Below are 22105 nucleotides of genomic sequence, written 5' to 3' on the forward strand. Positions count from 1 at the left end.
ATCAGAGACCGAGACCAGAGACCAGAGACAGAGACCAGAGACAGAGACCAGAGACAGAGACACAGACCAGAGACCAGACCAGAGACAGAGCCAAGTCCAAACCAGGGACAAGAGACAAGAGACAAGGGATAACAGACCAGACCAGACTAGAGACAGAGACCAGAGACAGAGACAGAGACAGAGATGGAAAAATACTGACAATGTATTTAGTGACAGAATACTGAAGACACAAACTAAAATGTATTTTGTAAAGTATTCTGACACATGGGACAATCAGAGTGTTACGGCTCTAGGCCTTAAGTTGTTTTCATTTGTTATTATTTGCCTGTTGTGTTGGTGTGTTTCTGAATCTGTCCCTGTCTGTCAGGGCTGACTTTGTTTGTCAAGATTTTGTTATGTTATTGTAAAGTTAGTTTGTTAGTGAAACTTAACCTTTGTTTCTTTTATTTAAACCTTGCAAGTTACCTTCTGTTTAAGTATCTTAGATTAATTTTGTTTAGTTTACCTTCTACAACCCTGTTCATTAAATTACTTCTGCCTTTATCATTTTTCATTCATTTTTTTTTTTGTTTTTTTTTGTTTTTTTGCTTCTTCCCAGACCCTTCATGAGCTGGGTCACAACAGAGTACCAAATATTTTGAATACTTTTACATGTAATAGCATTAAATTATAGAGTAAAGGCACAGGATGAAAAACAGCTCAGTGTTTTTTCAGTGTGTGTTTCAGTGTTTCTGTGTTTGTTTGAGTGTTTGAGAGTGTGTTTCCGTCTCTTCACATGAGCAGTTTTATATTTTTCTCTCAGATTCTTGTAGAACACATTTAGTCTAAATTAATGTTCAGATCGTGTTCAGTTTCTTCTTTCCTCAGGATTTCAAACATATTTGTGTCACTCTGAAGAACGAGCTCCACGTGAACGCGCCATGAAACGGCTCCTCTGAGGGGAGGTGCGGGGAGGTGCGGGCTGCCTCTGCTCCTCTCTCTGGAGCTCGGTTCAGTGTTGATCTGTGAGACGCGCCGCTCGGACGCACCGGAGGAAGAAGCGGCTGTAACATGTGACACCGGGAGAGTCACTGTACCGGGAGAAGCTCCGTGAGTGTGACACCGGGACAGTCTACGGCAGAAGCTCCGTGAGTGTGACACCGGGACAGTCTACGGGAGAAGCTCCGTGAGTGTGACACCGGGACAGTCTACGGGAGAAGCTCCCGGAGTGTGACACCGGGACAGTCTACGGGAGAAGCTCCCGGAGTGTCGCTGTTTTGTTTCGGATCCTGTTTCGGACATGGAGCCTAAAGTCCAGCGGCGGCGCGCGGACCGTCCACCTCAGAACCAGAAGTGACCGCGGAATAGACGTAAGAAACAGAGACTTTACTGTGACCCAGGACTGTCCCCCTCAGACGGACTGTCCCCCCGGACTGTCCCCCTGGACTGTCCCACAGACATGAGCTGAACGGGACCGGGTTTAAATGAGTTAAATGATGTAGAAATGAGTTAAGTCTGTTTGGCTCTGTTTAACTCTGGCTCTTGTTTGGCTCTTGTTTGGCTCTTGTTTGGTTTTGTGTTTCTCTTTGGCTCTTGTTTGGCTCTTGTTTGGCTCTTGTTTGGTTTTGTGTTTCTCTTTGGCTCTTGTTTGGCTCTGTGTGGCTCTGTTTGGTCTTGTGTGGCTCTTGTGTGGCTCTTGTGTGGCTCACGTTTGGCTCACGTTTTGCCACGTTTGGCTCACGTTTGGCTCATGTTTGACTCTGTGTGGCTCTGTTTGGCTCGCACACTGTTTTCATATAAAGGTGCAAAATCGTCGCCCACATTTCGCGTCTGTGACATTTCAAATTAACTTTTGTCAGTTTATTTTCCATATTTCAGCCAAACGGTTTCGTCATGAATCTTTTATTGATGCAACAGTTCCAGCTTTGCAAGATTTAAAGACATTACTACTAGATTATATTATAGATTATATTGAATAACATGGTCGCCCCTGCACAGATCTGAACTGTAAATTGGCCTCATGGCGTCACGTGCTTGTCTCCATGGAGATGGAGCAGATGTCGACTGGAGGGACAAGTTATTGACTTACTTGAGTTTTTCCCACGTCACGCGGGAACAAGCGGGGGCGAGGAACAAGCTGCAGCCTGAGCGTCCCAGAGTGGGATGGGGCTGAGCGCATGCGCACACCGGGGAAATACTTCTTGAGGAAACACTTTTGAATTGGTTCCCGATAAGAACAATTGTTTCCAAAAGAAGGAGAGGAAAAAGGCGTGTGGCGCTGGGCTGGAGTTCTGAGCCAGAGTGCTTTTGGTTTGAGATAAAATAACATCATGTTTCAGATGTTTGGAGCGATAAGGGCATCTGACTGAAACAGGGGCGAAACATGAATGAAGAGGATGTGATGATTGTTGGCAGTGTTTTATAACATGGTGTAAATCTGCCCAGCATTTATTAAATTACTCAGAATACTTACAATACATGTGTTAATGTGAGCAGGGTCACCTCTCTGCAGACCTGACTTGTAACGCAGTCTGGTGGCACCTGACTTGGCAGGAAAAACAATAATAACTCCATGGAGACAAGTCGGTGATGGACCAGAAAAGTTTCATAGAACACTTTTAGGGTTGATAATGTCAGGAGTAAATTTGTCAAAGATAAACAACAGTTTGAGGTAAAACTCCTACCAACCCTAAACCCAACCCCAACCCCATACCCAAACCCAACCCAACCATAACCCTAAACCCAACCTTCAGGGTTGGGTTGGGTTTAGGCCTTCTCTGCTGGCCTAAACATGCTCAGAAAAGTGAATTTTTTGTATTTTATTTTGATAAATATGTAAACAAATATATTCTTTACATCTCTGTTCTGTTTATGTCATATCATATCCACTTCGTTGAGTGACTTCCAATGTTGTTTATTGTGGTAGAGTTTTTATCCAATTATATTTCAGCTAGCTTGTGTTGTCAGGCAAATTTCATTTTCTTGGGGTCTTCAGAGTAAACAGAGCAGGCCCCATCCACTATAAGTAGACACAGACACAGTCAATTTCAATAGCCAACCAGATCTCGATTCTGAATTTCAGGGATAGCTAGAAGGTCCTAAGCAAACTGGACATATGCGCTATTACAGTGTGAAAGGCGGCAGTTTGCAGAATGTTGAACTAAACCTGGAGATCCAACAGCTATTGCAGTATTTTTAACCCATAATGGCCGAAGGAGGAGAAGCGATTGATCTGGTTGCCGATATACTTTTCACACCATTTTCAAGACGGGCCTTTCACGAAAAGCTGGACATTATGAGAAGTGGTCAGCCAACCCCTGCACTAGCTAACCTGTCGCAGCAAGGAAAAGAGTTTGTCCATCATTTCCAAACAAGCAACTATGAACAGAACCCATGGCTCACAGCTTCTGAGAAACACTGCAGATTGTACCGTTGTTGTAAGGCTGGGCACTTAGAAGCTACAGTGCGTTCAGAAGACACTTGAAGGAGCATGCAGGGAGATTGAGCTCCACAATAAAAAAGTGAGTTCATAATGTTAATAATAACGTGACGCATTGAAGTCACCTCAGTTAAAACTGCACCAAAGTTTGTTTAATCTCAGCTGCACCACATTTTCAGTTATTTGCTGTAGCCTCTTGTCAAAAAAATGCAAATGACCTGTTTACTTTATTTTCAAAGAATAGTTTGTTTTGTTATTGTCTGGTTGGTGTCTTATATGAAACAGCGACATTGCGCAGTTTATTGGACAGGCTTGTTTAAGCTCACATAGTCATAGTCATTTTGGTGACATTTTGTTTAGGATCTTTACATTGCATTTTTATTTTTTATTTTTGATAATATCTGTGAACTTAGTCTCCTACTCTTAATTGTGAATGCAATGCTGCTTATTGGTTTACATTCTCCTGAAAGGAAGTGTTGCTTGACGAGCCTATATAGTTGATGTTGTAATGTGTAAGTGGGACGTCACTGAAGGCCCAAGGGTGAAACGCACGGCCCGCCACTGCCTAAACCCAAGCCAACCCCAACCATAACCCTAAACCCTAACCCTCCGTAGACACATCTCCACTTTATGACACCTGGATATTGAATCTGATTCACTGAATCAGAGTCATTATCCACTGATCTGAAAACACAGTTTAAGTGGCAGTTCAACGCTCCGTCGTTTTGATATAGGCTTCTAGGTTTTGTACAGTGTCAGATGCCCTCCCTGTGCCACAGGTCGGCTGTTTGTTCACTATGAAAGCCTCTCTGTGTCAATCATGTTTGTTTTGGACCGGTTTGTTTTCAGATGTGTCACCGCCTGATTTTCAAAGGCACGATTCAGAGGCGACGTTCTGAATCTGTTGACACAAATGCAAAGGCTTCACTCTGATCCATCTTTGTGGTTTGTTTTGGCCCCTTTAAAAGCGCACTCTGTAACTTTTCTGATAAGCTCCATGAAGATGTTCTTGCTTTGCCTGGAATGTTCCACAGTATGGCATTAACCTTCACTATCTCCATGGAGACAACCATCACTAGGCCAAGTTACAGGTCCGATCTGTGGGGAGGCGTCCTTATAGTAAAAATGTATGTTTTAAGCTTATGAAAGAGTGTTTGAACAAATGCAAGTATATGTTTAAAGATCATTGCCTTAAATTATCACAAAACCTCGTCTGTAAAACGTGTTGAAGATCTGAAGACTTAAATATATTTATTCCAGTCACAGTGAGCTTCAAATATTAATGTGAAAGATCAAACGACTTGCCTAACTTCTGTTCCTTTTCTTCTTCCAGTGTTTCACTCCATTCAACTTTGAGCCAGGCCATGTCATCGCTCTGAAGATGTGAGTTCTGCAAACACTGGGACATGCACCACAGCAGCCACAGAAAACACAAAGGGACAAAGTAGAATCTAAACCTTATAGAAAGCTGAAAAAATAAGATTACATTTCCGAACAGCAACTGAATAAACCTCAAATAAAGATAAATTATGTTTAATTTGACCTTAAATCTTAGTCACTATCGCCACCACAGGCCTGTCACCATCACAGTTTGAACCACGATATTTTGTTACAGAGAAATATTGCGATAAACAATAATACTGAAGCTGCTTTAGTCACTGATACAATTAAAATAAAGGAGGATAAGGATCATTCCAGTGAACCTTTTTAAATCATTAAAAGGCCTGAGCTGCAATAAATAAACAACAAAATGAACCTGTACTTCCACAGAACAGACGTATTCAAACGTCTCCATCTCAAATCTGATCGTATCAACAAAAATGACAAAAAATCTCAAAACTACAAAAGCCCAAAAAAGTTCCATGTGTGTTATGTTGTAAAGTCGATATAATGATGATTGTGACCAGACTCTGTAAACACTGATATCTGAGATGGAACTCTACAAACTCAAACTGAACTGTTGTATTAAACTGAAACGTTCATTTTAGTCTTTTAAACCAGAGGTGTTCAGAGGCGTGTTTAGGACTCACTTCAAACATCTTCAGATCTTCCACAAAATTATTATAGACGTTCACTCCGGCCACGTCCCAACGTCCTCGATGTGTTTTATCTGTTTTACATGTATTTTAAAGTACATGTATATATAAGATTATTGTCTTATTATGATTAGCTCATTACATATGAGTGCAGGGCCTTTACATGTGTGTACAGGGTGTTTATGTGTGTGTGGGGGGCTTTTACACATGTGTACAGGGCCTTTACATGTGTGTACAGGGTGTTTACGTGTGTGTGGGGGGCTTTTACACATGTGTACAGGGCCTTTACATGTGTCCTGGGCCTTTACATGTGTGTACAGGACTTTAAATGACCTTGGAGCTTGTTCAGTTCTAATTGTGTTTTTTCTTCAGGGCCTGGAGACAATTGGGGTCTTTTTGGGTGTTTGTTTTGCTGGTGTCCAACGGTGAGTTACTCCAAATGTACTGTACACTACTGCTCTGTACTGTTTGATGTACTGTACTGTACACTACAGTACTGTATTGTACAGTTTGATTACTGTAGTGTACTACACTGTATTGTAGTGTACAGTACTGTAGTGTAGTGTACTATTTGATGTACTGTACTGTACAGTACACTACTGCTCTGTACTATTTGATGTACTGTATTGTAGTGTACAGTACTGTAGTGTAGTGTACTATTTGATGTACTGTACTGTACAGTACACTACTGCTCTGTACTATTTGATGTACTGTACTGTAGTGTACAGTACTGTGCTATATTGTACAGTACTGTACTGTTTGATTACTGTAGTGTACTGTACTATTTGATGTACTGTACTCTACTGTACAGTACTGTAACTACTGCTCTGTACTGTTTGATGTACTGTAGTGTAGTGTACTGTACAGTACAGTACTGTTGTGTACTGTAGTATTGGAGTTGTGTGTTTGTGCTTCAGAGTGTTTTTCCACAGCTCTGGGGAGATGAAACCTCAAAAACCAGCACATGTTTTAAAACTGCTTTTGTATAGATGTCTGTTCTCTGGGTTCACTAAAAATATAAATCTATATATGTTATAATGTTTTGAATGTTTTAAAGTTGAATTAAACACTAAATCCACATCCACTAAACTGTGGTGTTTGAACAGCAGGGCCCACTGCTCATGGGGCTTTTTTTGGTCAATTTTAGTGTAATTTTAGTGTAAACTGGGTGAATTTACAGCTTTCTTGTCAAAAATGTATTTAAATAACTTAAATAACTTTCTCTAAAGACATGTGCTGCCCACAGAGTGGTTGACTAAAAAGGGGGCATGACAAAAGCTCTCAAAATTATTACTATCTTTGTGTAACTGACCCAAACTGGACTCACCATGAAAAAATACGATGAAAAAAACAAACAATTTATACAGAAAAAAGTACTGGAAAAGAGTGTATTTATCTCATTTTTGTGGCTCTTTGAAAATACCACATTTTGTGACTTGCTTGTTTTAAATTACTTTTACTCAAGTAGTACTTTTTACAAATACTTTTTTACTCTTGAGTCAACCATTGCACAACTACTTTGTACTTCTACTTGAGTAATATTATTTTGAAGTAACGTTACTCTTACTCGAGCGCCCGTTCCTGTGTAAATCCCACATGTGAATATGACGCTTGTGTGTCTGAACCTTGCAGGAGTTCACACTTTAAAGAGCGGCTCCTCATCGAGAGGGGGAGGGGCCTTGAACCTCCCATGGCACGATGAGCTGTGCTGTGACTCACCCCACACCACTGCAGAGGAGAAGCCCCCAGAACATGAGAGCAGCAATAAATCACGCCCCCTGCTGTTTACCCAGTGTAACTTCAGAAGTGAACATCATCACAACTCCTCCGGGGGTAAGAGCTCTGACACACTTCACACACTTCAAACGATTCAGTGAAACGGGTCCAGTGAGTCGTTATCTCAAAATGGCTGCTTCAAGTTTTACACTTGAAAGTCTCCTTTTATTCACAGAGTAATGACTCTAATAGATCAGTTCCGGTTTATGAAATGTGTTTCTGTCTTGTTATCTGCAGTTCAAACATCTGTGTTTCACATGAGCACACAGGAGTGTGTCTGTGCACCGGCTTCATCGCACAAACACACAAATAAACACAAGCACAAACACAAACACAAACACTTTCACGTGACCACAACCTGCACCTATGTCCTGTCAATCATCATCTTTATATTTCTATGGCATGGTGAAGGAGGAGAGGAGGAGGGATAGTGACGTAAAGGAGGAGAGGAGGAGGGATAGTGACATAAAGGAGGAAGAGGAGGGATTGTAACGTAAAGGAGGAGAGGAGGAGGGATAGTGACGTAAAGGAGGAAGAGGAGGGATAGTGACGTAAAGGAGGAGAGGAGGAGGGATAGTGACGTAAAGGAGGAAGAGGAGGGATAGTGACGTAAAGGAGGAGAGGAGGAGGGATAGTGACGTAAAGGAGGAGAGGAGGAGGGATAGTGACGTAAAGGAGGAGAGGAGGAGGGATAGTGACGTAAAGGAGGAGAGGAGGAGGGATTGTAACGTAAAGGAGGAGAGGAGGAGGGATAGTGACGTAAAGGAGGAGAGGAGGAGGGATTGTAATGTAAAGGAGGAGAGGAGGAGGGATAGTGACGTAAAGGAGGAGAGGAGGAGGGATTGTAACGTAAAGGAGGAGAGGAGGAGGGATAGTGACATTAGGAGGAGAGGAGGAGAATTTGTTTGCATCGATTGGAAAGGTGCAGTGACACATTCAAATGAATGGTGATTAAAGGAGCAGGAGCACAGGACAGATAGTGAGATAGAGGAGGAGAGATAGTGAGATAGAGGAGGAGAGATAGTGACATAGAGGAGGAGAGATAGTGAGATAGAGGAGGAGAGATAGTGACATAGAGGAGGAGACATAGTGACATAGAGGAGGAGACATAGTGACATAGAGGAGGAGAGATAGTGACATAGAGGAGGAGACATAGTGACATAGAGGAGGTGACATAGTGACATAGAGGAGGAGACATAGTGACATAGAGGAGGTGAGTGACATTAAAGGTCATTAGAGGCGTCATGTTGTTCCACTGCTGCTCATTAAAAAAAGAGCCAAATATTATTTCTTCATATTTTTATATGACGATTTTTAGATACAGTTGTCCCTCACTATATCGAGATTCACCTTTACCAGTCTTGCTGTTTCACAGATTTTTTTGGGTGCAATTTTGCATGCTTTACAGCGTATGAACGTGCGTTGTGTTTTGCATCCTGATTGGCTGAGGGACTGTAGACCATTGTCCATCAGACAAATTTACATAAGTGTTTGATCGAGTGGTGCCAGGACAAAGAGGCACGGTCAGAAGAACTGAAAAATACACGTGAGTCGCTATTAATTAATTAAGCAAGAGAGAAATGTGAGAAAATGTTAATTCCTCTCTCTCCTTCCTTCTCGTCTGAGAAAAAAGTGTATAAAGTGTGTGGTGAGGGGTTAAGCCTTAAAACATATATAATAAAGCTGACTACTTTGCGGATTTCGCCTATTGCGGATTATTTTTAGAACGTAACCCTCGTGATAAACGAGGGACCGCTGTATATCGACACAGTAGATATTGATACAGCAGATATAGCGACGCCCCGATATCGCTCCTGTTTGATCACGTTAGTATGACATCATTGGCTCTTTAGCTCATGTTTATGTGCTGATCTGATGCAGGTCTCTGTGTGGAGGTGATCTGCAGGGTCAGATATGACGGGAGCGTGGACGACGGGAGCGTGGACGACGGGAGCGTGGACGACAGGAGCGGGGGTGACAGGAGCACCTTCACCTGTGAGCTGCACTCTGACCAATCGGCATTCAGCACGACTCCCACAACCATCAGCCTGCAGCCTGTGTGAGTAAACACTGCGGGGTGGTGGGCTCGGTGGCAGCAGTGGTGGGCTCTGTGGGGGCGGTGAACTTTTAAGGGGTGGTGGGCTCTGTGAGGGTGGTGGACTTGGTGGGGGCGGTGGGCTCTGTGAGGGTGGTGGGCTTGGTGGGGCCAGTGGGCTTTGTGGGGTCTGGTCTGTGTTTATCTCCATCAGAGCCTTTGTGCAGTTATGATTTTAAAAGTAAAACTTTGACTCTCATCTCTGAAGCATTTGCTCATCCAATTCAAAGATTAGAGCTCAAAAGTTTGAGTCCAAACTGTTTCTTCCTTGAGAGAAATGAAGCTTTAAAAACACATTTGTAACAAAGGTTTCCTGTAAGATAATTCCGTTATAAAACTAAGATGTTTTTCCCATTTTTCTGGCTCCAGATCCGGCTCCGCAGGGATTCGTCGGCCTGCATGGCCTGTTATCTGTGAAGGGAACAGTTCTCTCACATGTTCCGTGGTTCTTGATGCTCTAAGTTCTGACGTTGTAGTAACCATCACTGTTGCTAACGTCACTTCTTCACCTGCTCACCTCAAAGCTCCCGCAAAACCTGGTAAGAAAATGATTTGAATTATTCTTGTGTAAAAAGTATTTTTGATTCAGACACGTGGAGATCATCAAACATCGGAACTCCTTGTCACAAACCTGAAGAACCAGATGCTTAAAGGAACACTATGTAACTTTTCTGCTAGAGGCTCCATGGAGACACACAGGTCCTTGTTTCCATGGAGAGTGCACCGATTTATCTGGAATGTTCTATGGCATTAAGCTCCCATACACAAAGTTTATAATGCACCTTTAATAATAGAACTTTGTATTCATTTTTTGATTTATTAGCGCTGCCCTCTGGAAGAAAGTGGAATTTCAAGCTTTTGATCATGATTATTTTAAGTTCCATAGATCATATACTGTCGCTGTGTTCACACTGACCCTGAAATCCTCCTGTATCTGTGTTATTAATCTGGACACCATGTGCTGAAGCTAAAGGGCTTCAGGGACTGGAATAAATTTGACAGCTAACGTACACTCTTATAGTTGTGTTTAGCTAACATACACTCTTACAGGTGTGTTTTATAGCTAACGTGCACTCTTACAGGTGTGTTTAGCTAACATACACTCTTACAGGTGTGTTTTATAGCTAACGTGCACTCTTACAGGTGTGTTTAGCTAACATACACTCTTACAAGTGTGTTTTATAGCTAACATACTCTCTTACAGGTGTGTTTAGCTAACATACACTCTTACAAGTGTGTTTTATAGCTAACATACTCTCTTACAGGTGTGTTTAGCTAACATACACTCTTACAGGTGTGTTTTATAGCTAACATACACTCTTACAGGTGTGTTTTATAGCTAACATACACTCTTACAGGTGTGTTTTAAAGCTAACATACACTATTACAGGTGTGTTTAGCTAACATACACTCTTACAAGTGTTTTATAGCTAACATACACTCTTACAAGTGTGTTTTATAGCTAACATACACTCTTACAGGTGTGTTTTATAGCTAACATACACTCTTACAGGTGTGTTTTATAGCTAACATACACTCTTACAGGTGTTTTATGACTAATGTGCACTCTTACAGATGTTTTATAGCTAACGTACACTCTTACAGCTGTTTTTTAGCTAATGTACACTCTTACAGGTATGTTTCATAGCTAATGTGCACTCTTACAGGTGTGTTTTATAGCTAACGTACACTCTTACAGCTGTTTTTTAGCTAATGTACACTCTTACAGGTGTGTTTTATAGCTAACATACACTCTTACAGCTGTTTTTTAGCTAATGTACACTCTTACAGGTGTGTTTTATAGCTAACATACACTCTTACAGGTGTGTTTTATAGCTAACATACACTCTTACAGGTGTGTTTTAAAGCTAACATACACTATTACAGGTGTGTTTAGCTAACATACACTCTTACAAGTGTTTTATAGCTAACATACACTCTTACAAGTGTGTTTTATAGCTAACATACACTCTTACAGGTGTGTTTTATAGCTAACATACACTCTTACAGGTGTGTTTTATAGCTAACATACACTCTTACAGGTGTTTTATGACTAATGTGCACTCTTACAGATGTTTTATAGCTAACGTACACTCTTACAGCTGTTTCATAGCTAATGTGCACTCTTACAGCTGTTTCATAGCTAATGTGCACTCTTACAGGTGTGTTTTATAGTTAACATACACTCTTACATGTGTTTTATAGCTAAAGTACACTCTTACAGATGTTTTATAGCTAACGTACACTCTTACAGCTGTTTCATAGCTAACGTACACTCTTACAGCTGTTTCATAGCTAATGTGCACTCTTACAGGTGTGTTTTATAGTTAACATACACTCTTACATGTGTTTTATAGCTAAAGTACACTCTTACAGATGTTTTATAGCTAACGTACACTCTTACAGCTGTTTCATAGCTAACGTACACTCTTACAGCTGTTTCATAGCTAATGTGCACTCTTACAGGTGTGTTTTATAGTTAACATACACTCTTACATGTGTTTTATAGCTAAAGTACACTCTTACAGATGTTTTATAGCTAACGTACACTCTTACAGGTATGTTTCATAGCTAATGTGCACTCTTACAGGTGTGTTTCATAGCTAATGTGCACTCTTACAGGTGTGTTTACATGGCAGCCCTTTAATTCAGCAGTATTCAGAGTCAAACCAAATATCAGTTGTTTACTTCCTGACTGTTTTAGTTCGGTGTTAAACCTGGAGTCACTTATAATTCTAAAACACCTTAATGAAGCATGTGTTTTTCTAGTTAAACCTGGAGCTCCAGTGAACCTCTCCCATCACCAGACCATCAACGCAGAGCTGGTTCTGAATTGGGACCCTCCCCCAGGCGAGTCGGGCCAGCTGAGATACGAGGTCCTCCAACGCTCCTCCAACGAGACACACTCCACCCAGGAGGTACGTCCTGAGTCGGAGTCCAGGGCCAGACAGAGCCGTGTGTGTGTGTGTGTGTGTGTGCGCACGCAAATGGAGTTCAATCAGTTGTACAATCAATACCAAAATGACCATGCGACACTGCGGAATCCTACGAGTATCACCAAAAAATAAAACTGGAGAAGGAAGTGCGTACGTCACAGTGTGTACGTCACAGTGTGTACGTCACAGTGTGTACGTCACAGTGTGTACGTCACAGTGTGTACCTCACAGTGGGTGTGTACCGGTGGAGGTTAAAAGGTAGATCTGCAAAATAGTCAATTATAGTTTAGCTGCATGCTAACCTCGACTAACACGCTAACAGAGCGTCAGTGTTCAGTCCCACAGAGTGAGTCAGACAGGACAGGAGTGACATCAAACTTCAGATATGAATATCAGATCTGAGTGTTTTCTCTCAAAACCCTCGAGCTCATCTCTGAATGTCCTTAATGTCTCTATAATGTCTCCTCATGTCTCCTCATGTGAGCCAGGGCGACATCTCCTCATGTGCGCCAGGGAGGCCATCATGGCCATGACTAACTCAGTGTCACTGTTTTAGAAGCAGTTTCTGACACAGTTGAAAATGAGCTTTAATATTGTGAGTTTAGACAGGTGAAGTGGTGTTTCCAACAGCTCACCTGAGACCTGTGACGAGGGAAACACAGATAGACACTCATATAGAAGAGGAAATAGTTCAGTGTAATTATGAAGGATGAGTTTTACGAAGAGGAAATACAGATTCTTGGCTAGTGTAAAACTCACCCACTCGCTCGTGTGACGTGCAACTGTCCCTAGGAGGTGCTGACGGCATGCAGCGCGTTGTTGTGATGATGTTTACTGAGTTGTTTCTTTTAGTAAGTCGTGTTAGATGAATATTTAGATGAATATTGGGATTTAAAAAGTGTAAATTATAACAGTGGTCCATGGGGGTCAGATTATAAAGACAGACACGTTAGGGCTGATGTAACAGTCTTGCACGAATTGAGTTGTTGATGTGTTTTCTTTTCCAGGTTTTGCAGACGTCTCTAGAGCTTAGAATGTTTTTAGACTTGGAGGTCAATATAAACTACAGCCTTCAGGTTCGCTGTTCAGCCCCTGTGGACCCCCCAGTGTGGAGCGACTGGAGCAAAGCCCACCACATCAGTCTGGACAGTAAGAAATCTGCTTACATTTTACTGTTATAAAATGATAGTAATAATAATAATAATAATACTGATGATGACGATGATGACGCCACCAGGCCAAATTACAGGTCATATCTATGGACAGGCTGTCGTAACGGTGCGGATAGGACCAAAGGATGCAGACCAGAGCAGTTTTAACAGTGTTTATTTACAGCGGTGAAAATGCAGTCTTTAAACAGGTCACAAGAGCAGGTACAGGAACCGGGGAGCGGGAGACGGGTCAGGCGGGTGCGGTGCAGGTAGAGGCGGGCAGGACAGGACCAGGACGGGGATAGAAGCAGGTGCGGTACCAGGGCGGGCGGAGCAGACGAAGACCAGAGCGGGGAGCGGGTGACAAACCAGAGACCAGGACCGGACAGGAGACGAGACGAGCAGGAGACGAGACGAGCAGGAGACGAGACGAGCAGGAGACGAGACGAGCCGGAGACGAGACGAGCAGGAGGCGATACCGGGACTGGAACGTGACGGCAGGAGCTGGGCGAGTGGAGGCAGGAATCTGGAGGGTGCATAAATCCAAATGAGCATTTGCAGGAGAGTACCAAATAACAAAGCTTAGCTAGAAACATTCACGTTTTACACGCGGACGGTCTGGCACCGAGTGTAGACTGCCAAGCCTTCTTGTACTCAGCAGCAGGTGGTGGTGATTAGGCTGATGCACCCCAGGTGTGCACGGGAGGAGTCAGGCACTCCACCCAGCTCCAGACACACAGGTAGGGGAGGGGGAGAGAGCACGGGAGGACAGGGAAACTGACATCATGACAGTACCCCCCCCCTAAGGTCCACCTCCTGGTGGACCCCCAGGCTTGTCAGGATGAGCGCGGTGAAAGTCTCTCACCATGTCGGGGTCCAGAATGCGTGCCCTGGGCACCCAGGATCGCTCCTCCGGACCGTAACCCTCCCAATCGACGAGGTACTGGAGGCCCCTACCACGGCGACGAACGTCAATCAGGCGGCGGACGGTGAACGCCGGGTGGCCGTCAATGACTCGGGCGGGCGGTGGGGGATCGGCCGGAGGGCACAGGTCGCTGGTCCGGACTGGTTTAACCTGGGAGACGTGAAAGGTCGGATGAATCCGGAGAGACGGGGGTAACTGGAGGCGCACCGCCGATGGATTTATGATCCTCATGATCTTAAACGGTCCCAGGAATCGGGGGGACAGCTTACGGGAGTCCGTCTTCAGCGGGACCGTCTTGGCGGAGAGCCAAACCATCTGGCCAGGTTGGTATACGGGCGCCGGGACACGGTGGCGATCGGCCGTCGCCTTAGTGCGCGCTCCAGCCCGAAGAAGGGCCGCCCTGGCCTTCTTCCAGATCCGGCGACAGCGCTGGAGATGGCGCTGAACAGACGGGACGGCGAGGTCCCTCTCCTCCGTGGGAAAGAGAGGGGGTTGATATCCCAGCGATGCCTCGAAGGGGGACATACCAGTGGCGGAACTCACGAGGGAGTTGTGAGCATACTCTATCCAGGGCAGGTGAGTACTCCAGGTCGCGGGGTTGGCGGAGGCTGTGCACCGTAGGGCCGACTCCAGGTCTTGGTTGGCCCGCTCCGTCTGCCCATTAGATTGTGGATGGAACCCGGACGTGAGGCTAACCGTGGCCCCCAAACCGTCGCAGAAAGACCGCCATACCTGAGAGGTGAATTGGGTCCCTCTGTCGGACACGATGTCCACCGGGATGCCGTGGAGTCGGAAGACATGACTGGTCAGCTGGTCGGCAGTTTCTTTGGCTGTGGGGAGCTTAGGCAGGGCAACGAAATGGGCGGCCTTGGAGAAGCGGTCCACAATGGTGAGAACCACCGTGTTCCCCTGGGAAGGGGGAAGGCCCGTCACGAAGTCCAAGGCGATGTGGGACCAAGGGCGACGAGGAACTGGGAGAGGATGCAAGAGACCAGAAGGGGGTGAGTGGGAGGCCTTGGCCCGAGCACATACCTGGCAGGCGGCGACATAAGCCCGGGTGTCTGTGTCCATCGTGGGCCACCAGAAGCGTCTCCTGAGGAGGGAGAGAGAGCGACCGGCACCAGGATGGCAGGCGAAACGGGAGGCATGGACCCACTGGAGCACCTGAGACCGGACAGAATCGGGAACAAACAGTTTACCTGGAGGGCCGTTACCTGGGTCGGGGTCGTTGGTCTGGGCCTCTCGGACGGTGTCCTCGATATCCCAATGGACCGCGGCCACCACACACGAGGAGGGAATAATTGTTTCTGCGGTGACCGGGCTATCCTCCAGGGCGAACTGGCGGGAGAGGGCATCGGGTTTGACGTTCCGAGATCCGGGGCGGTAGGTGAGGAGAAAGTTGAAGCGGCTGAAGAAGAGGGACCAACGAGCTTGACGGGGATTGAGGCGCCTGGCGGACTGGATGTACTCCAAGTTTTTATGGTCGGTCCAGACGATGAATGGTTGCTCCGCCCCTTCGAGCCAGTGGCGCCACTCCTCCAAGGCCAGCTTTACGGCAAGGAGCTCCCGATCCCCCACGTCATAATTGACCTCGGCCGAGGACAATCGCCGGGAAAAGAAGGCGCAGGGACAGAGGCGGTTGTGGGGGTCGAACCTCTGCGAAAGCACGGCCCCCACTCCCGAGTCGGAGGCGTCGACCTCCACGATGAATTGCCGTGAAGGGTCGGGCTGGTGCAGGATGGGAGCGGAGGTAAATAGTCTCTTAAGCTTCTCGAAGGCTGTCTGCGCCTCAGGAGACCAGGCAAACGGCAAAGCAGGAGAGGTGAGTTTAGTTAAGGGCGAGATAACCCTACTAAAATCCCGGATGAAACGTCTATAAAAATTGGCAAAGCCGATAAATCTCTGGAGCTGTCTCCGGCTGGTAGGAACGGGCCACTCAGTGACAGCCTGGATCTTTTCAGGGTCAGCTCTTACTTGGCCCCGCCCCACAATGAAGCCCAAAAAGCTGACCTCCTCTGCGTGAAACTCGCATTTCTCAGCTTTCACGAACAGTTTATTCTCGAGGAGGCGCTGGAGAACCTGGCGAACGTGCTGATGATGCTCCTGGGGGGACCGCGAGAAAATCAAGATGTCATCCAAGTAAACAAAGACGAATCGGTTAAGGAAATCACGGAGCACATCGTTGATGAGGGCTTGGAATACGGCAGGGGCGTTGGTGAGACCGAAGGGCATAACCAAGTATTCGAAATGTCCCAGGGGTGTCTTGAAGGCCGTCTTCCATTCGTCTCCCTCCCTGATGCGCACCAGGTGGTACGCATTCCGCAAATCCAACTTTGAGAAGATGGTCGCACCGTGGAGGGGCGTAAATGCCGAGTCCAGTAAGGGAAGCGGGTATTTATTCTTTACAGTTATATTGTTCAGACCCCGGTAATCAATGCAAGGCCGCAGGGATTTGTCCTTCTTAGCCACAAAGAAGAACCCCGCTCCCACGGGTGAAGTGGACGGGCGGATGATTCCGGCAGCCAGGGACCCACGGATATAGTCCTCCATTGACTCGCGTTCAGGTTTAGACAGGTTATATAGCCTGCTAGATGGTAGTGGGGCACCCGGCAGGAGGTCAATGGCGCAGTCATATGGACGGTGGGGCGGCAAAGAGAGGGCCTTGCTCTTGCTAAAAACCTCCCCCAGGTCGTGATATTCAGCAGGCACCGAGGACAGATTGGGGGTGTCTGGGGACGGATCAGCGACAGGAACGGACCTCCCGGCCGGAGGGAGGGCGGACCGAAGGCACTTGGCGTGGCAATCGGGACTCCAGCCCGAAACTCCGCCCCTGGCCCAATCGAAAACAGGGTTGTGGGCGCGTAGCCAGGGGTAACCAAGGACCAGAGGAGAAGCGGAGGAGGACAGGACATGAAACTGACGGTTCTCTTGGTGGTTGCCGGACAGAATCACGGTGACAGGTTCTGTGATGTGAGTGATGTGCCCCAGAAAACGTCCATTGAGCCCCTGGGCATTTAAGGGGCGTTCGAGGGGCTCCAGGTAGACCCCGAGCTGCTCCGCGACTTGGGCATCAATAAAGTCCCTCTCAGCCCCGGAGTCGATAAGGGCGGAAACGCATAAGGTCTCTGTGCGAACGCACAGGGTGGCGCTGAGCCGCAGTCTATTAGAAGAGTCCAGGATGTGTTGCTCGCCCACCAGTACTCCCAGTGCTACTGGTGGGCCCCCCCTTTTGGCCGAACTGGGCAAGTGACCACATAATGTCCGCGCTCACCGCAGTAGAGGCAAGCCCCGGCCAGACGACGCCTCCGTTGACGCTCCTCGGCCGACACAAGGGTCCTGTCGAGTTGCATGGGCTCATCCGGCGGGGGCGGGGCAGCGCGTGGCTCCGGCGGGACCGGTGACCGGCGTCTCTCTCGGCGACGAGCCCGTAGGCGGTTGTCTATACGGTGAGTGAGGGAGATGAGGGTCCGCAGGTCGGGGGGTTCGTCCCGGGAAACCAATTCATCTTTCAAAGTCTCGTTCAGGCCCCGCACAAACACAGCCCGCAGCGCGCTGTCCGTCCAGTCCAGCTCCGCCGCATGTGTCCAGAATTCAATGGAATAATCCGCTACCGTCCTGGAGCCCTGGCTGAGAGTCAATAACCGGGAGGCAGCATTGTCCTGGTAGTGCGGGTGGTCAAACACCAGCTTAAACGTGGACACAAATTCATTAAAATCCAGGCTATCCACAGACGTCTTCATTAGGCGCGCCTCTGCCCACTGGAGAGCTCTGCCCCGGAGTAATCCACATATATATCGGATCTTGGTGGCCCCCGAGCTGAAACGAGAAGGGCATTGCTGGAACATGAACTCGCACTGGAACAGGAATCCGCGACAGAGGTGAGGTTGTCCAGCATACGGCTCCGGATCCGTGCCTCTCGGCTCCGGGAGGCGTGGCGGCGCTCCGGCTGCAGCAGGCGGGGTGACGAGGAGCGCGGCCACCTGGTGGTTAAGCTGTGCCACCTGCTGGGACAATGTCTGATTTAGCTCCAATAGAGTCCGAATGGATTGTTCATGCTGACCCAGCACCGCCTCGGGGTGAGAGTGCGTGAGGCGGCGCGTCTGGTCCGGATCTGAGCCTGCTTGGTCCATAGTGGCCAGACCGTTCTGTCGTAACGGTGCGGATAGGACCAAAGGATGCAGACCAGAGCAGTTTTAACAGTGTTTATTTACAGCGGTGAAAATGCAGTCTTTAAACAGGTCACAAGAGCAGGTACAGGAACCGGGGAGCGGGAGACGGGTCAGGCGGGTGCGGTGCAGGTAGAGGCGGGCAGGACAGGACCAGGACGGGGATAGAAGCAGGTGCGGTACCAGGGCGGGCGGAGCAGACGAAGACCAGAGCGGGGAGCGGGTGACAAACCAGAGACCAGGACCGGACAGGAGACGAGACGAGCAGGAGACGAGACGAGCAGGAGACGAGACGAGCAGGAGACGAGACGAGCCGGAGACGAGACGAGCAGGAGGCGATACCGGGACTGGAACGTGACGGCAGGAGCTGGGCGAGTGGAGGCAGGAATCTGGAGGGTGCATAAATCCAAATGAGCATTTGCAGGAGAGTACCAAATAACAAAGCTTAGCTAGAAACATTCACGTTTTACACGCGGACGGTCTGGCACCGAGTGTAGACTGCCAAGCCTTCTTGTACTCAGCAGCAGGTGGTGGTGATTAGGCTGATGCACCCCAGGTGTGCACGGGAGGAGTCAGGCACTCCACCCAGCTCCAGACACACAGGTAGGGGAGGGGGAGAGAGCACGGGAGGACAGGGAAACTGACATCATGACACAGGCGTTATTTTTAGCGGCACACGTTTAAAGGTTTTTTATAAAGGTTTTTATTCTGCACTCTTCTGTTTTAATGTTAATTTTATGATGATTATTTGAGATTATTTATATTTTCATTTGTGTGATTTTAATGTCTTTCTTATTCTGTAAAGCAGTTTGAATTACTTTGTGTATGAATTGTGCTATAGAAATAAACTTGCCTTGCCTTAAGAAAAAAAAAACATTCCAAGGAAAAGGATGACCTATCCTTGGTTACAAGAAGTTACCCTCCATGGATATGTCAGCCTTTAGCTGAAGTCGAACACAAAGGTTCTGAATTTAAAAATCCTCGCTCTGTCTATGCGTCAGTCCTGCGTCTTCTGCAGTGAGGTCCTGTGTGACCTTCATGAGCCGTTACCCTCCTGCAGATTTATGTTAGCGTTAGCGTGCGGCTGCTAATTAGCCCAGGCCATTATAAAGAGCTCATCTAAACATCAATAGTCGTGAATCACTCTTGAGTTCTCAGCTCTAAACATTGAAAATACGGCACATTCACAAAAGAGCCGCAGTGAAAGAATCGGGATTTACAGATTCACATTTTGAGAATTTGGTCAAGTCATAATTTCAAATGTTCCACAAATGTCATGTTCATCAGGTTTTAATCAGCTCCACTATGTTTGTGAAATGGCAAAATTCATCTACAACGATTTCATAAAAGAAACAAGTCCACTGAATTTGGCGTTAAATGCAGCGATGTGGACGCTCCGTCACTGTAGACACTCTGTGGCTCATTCGAGAGGCTTCTTCGGCTCATTTTTCACTTTTGTTTACTGTCTATTGCATCTGTTTGTTTTGTTTTTGACTGAGAGCTTTGATATTTCAGGACGACACCAGAATCTTTGTTCATAGAACTGGATAAAGGCAGTTTGAAAGTTTTAAAATCCTTGTAAAAGTTGTGAATAGACATGACTAACGCAGCATTGTTGGGTGGTGGTATTGTTCCACAGAGTTTTTTCTCCATAACAAACTGACTCATTTTAAGTTCTGTTTTTTGTTCTAGTTGTGAGCTACGTTCCAGAGATCGTGAAGGCGCGTCCAGATGAAGCCGTCACAGTCTTCTGTGTGTTTAATGATCCTCATTTAAAATCCAGCTCAGCTCAATGGACCCTGAACTACGAGCACCCGCTACCACGCCGCCTGTACCACCCCGTCAACCAACGGGTACGTCCTGTTAAAGCTGCACTATGGGACTTTTCTGGTGGAAGGCTAGCTATCTGCGTGTTTCCATGGAGACATGACTCCCCTGGCAGGAAAGTTTCACAGTGTGGAATTAAACTTATCTATATCACGTTTATTTTTACTGTTCAAAAATACCTTGAAAAACATGAATTCTTATTGAGAGAGGGATCACCTCTTCACAGATCTGACCCAGAAAAGTTACATAGTGTGACTTTAAGATTCTTAGTGGAATATCCATCCTATTTTTATGGACAAACTAGCTAACTCTGTACCTAGGCTGTGTCTGAATGTCCCCACAATAACCCCTCACTCACTCCACCGCCTCCGACCCCTCACTCCACAGCCCCTGACCCCTCACTCCACAGCCCCTGACCCCTCACTCCACCACCCCTGACCCCTCACTCCACCGCCTCTGACCCCTCACTCCACCGCCTCTGACCCCTCACTCCACCGCCTCTGACCCCTCACTCCACCACCTCTGACCCCTCACTCCACCGCCTCTGACCCCTCACTCCACCGCCTCTGACCCCTCACTCCACAGCCCCTGACCCCTCACTCCACAGCCCCTGACCCCTCACTCCACCACCTCTGACCCCTCACTCCACCGCATCTGACCCCTCACTTCACTAAATAGTGTCCCCTGTAGGTGAGAGTGTGAACTTCTACAGACCTGTTCTGTTGTGTCACTTGTGTATTTCAGTCATATGTAAACATAAATTACAAATAATATACTTGTTTGTACATTTCCAAATCTAAGTGGTAGATTTGACTGTTCGGTTCATTGTTTGGTTGTTTTCACATATTCACATTTTTTTCATTTTTTTCAGGTGAGTCAGATAACAGTGAGGCCGTCAGATAAACGCATGTACGAGTTGCTGCAGTGCACGCAGGAGTACGTCATCTCGTACAGCCACATCTTTGTTCAAGGTTTGTGTCGTCGAAGGATTTTTTGATCCATGTTATCATGTTTCTCCACCAAAAACATGCCTTAACAGGTACAAAACAATACTCTACAACTTCACAAACCTGATGCGGTGTGCAGTAATTTCATTAGTGAGACGCACAGCGATTGCAACGTGATGTCATTCTGAAGGGGAAAATGACTTAGCACAGAAAGCAAAGGAAGGAGGGACTAGAAATTTAGATTAATTTATTTTAACCCTAATCATAATCATTGTCACAGTTTCCTGGATTTATACTCGACCAGTAAAATGTCTCATTGTCTTAAAATATTGTGCTGCTGCTGTTTCAGAAGGAGCCACAGGAAGCGACGCACAAACACAGGAAGTGACACGGGACATTTTTGTTTATACTCGTTTTATATTGTTCCAGGGGCTGCCATTAATATAACCTGCCAAACAGACGGGAGCATGAACGAGATGGAATGTACTTGGAAGAGTGAAGAGTGGACGGACCACACGTTTAAGTCCAGGTCAAAGACGTGTCACTTTAATATTTAATGAGGACATTTTATCAGAACAGTTTTAACGTTAAAGCTCCTGTATCACACAAAATGGACTCATGTGTGCTTTAATCCATGTTCTAAAGCTGTTACCTCCTCAAAAACAGACCTTGAGTTGTGTTTTGTTTCATTCACACACGTTTGACACTCTATTAACAGTCTGTCTACATCTCCAAAGCTCAAAATGCTCTGTTCCACCTTGTGATGTCATGAAGCGGTAGTTTTCAAGTCAATAGCTCCTTTTACCTTTAGTTCAGTAGAGATTGGCA

At 46.4% G+C, this 22105-nt stretch overlaps 1 protein-coding gene across 1 annotated transcript in view; it reads left to right on the forward strand.

The window, feature by feature from the left end:
* Positions 1-1149: 1149 nt before the first annotated feature.
* Positions 1150-22105, forward strand: part of lepr (leptin receptor) — a 32401-nt gene continuing 11445 nt past the window's right edge. The window contains exons 1-11 of the mRNA XM_055221026.1: positions 1150-1349; positions 4752-4801; positions 5827-5879; positions 7087-7287; positions 9112-9289; positions 9695-9864; positions 12095-12243; positions 13269-13410; positions 20196-20356; positions 21202-21301; positions 21707-21806. Of these exons, the coding sequence (XP_055077001.1) occupies positions 4800-4801; positions 5827-5879; positions 7087-7287; positions 9112-9289; positions 9695-9864; positions 12095-12243; positions 13269-13410; positions 20196-20356; positions 21202-21301; positions 21707-21806 (1256 nt within the window). The 5' untranslated portion in view covers positions 1150-1349; positions 4752-4799. The remainder of the gene's footprint in view (positions 1350-4751; positions 4802-5826; positions 5880-7086; positions 7288-9111; positions 9290-9694; positions 9865-12094; positions 12244-13268; positions 13411-20195; positions 20357-21201; positions 21302-21706; positions 21807-22105) is intronic.

Source organism: Periophthalmus magnuspinnatus, chromosome 4, assembly GCF_009829125.3.
Source record: "Periophthalmus magnuspinnatus isolate fPerMag1 chromosome 4, fPerMag1.2.pri, whole genome shotgun sequence".
Classification (NCBI taxonomy): domain Eukaryota; kingdom Metazoa; phylum Chordata; class Actinopteri; order Gobiiformes; family Gobiidae; genus Periophthalmus; species Periophthalmus magnuspinnatus.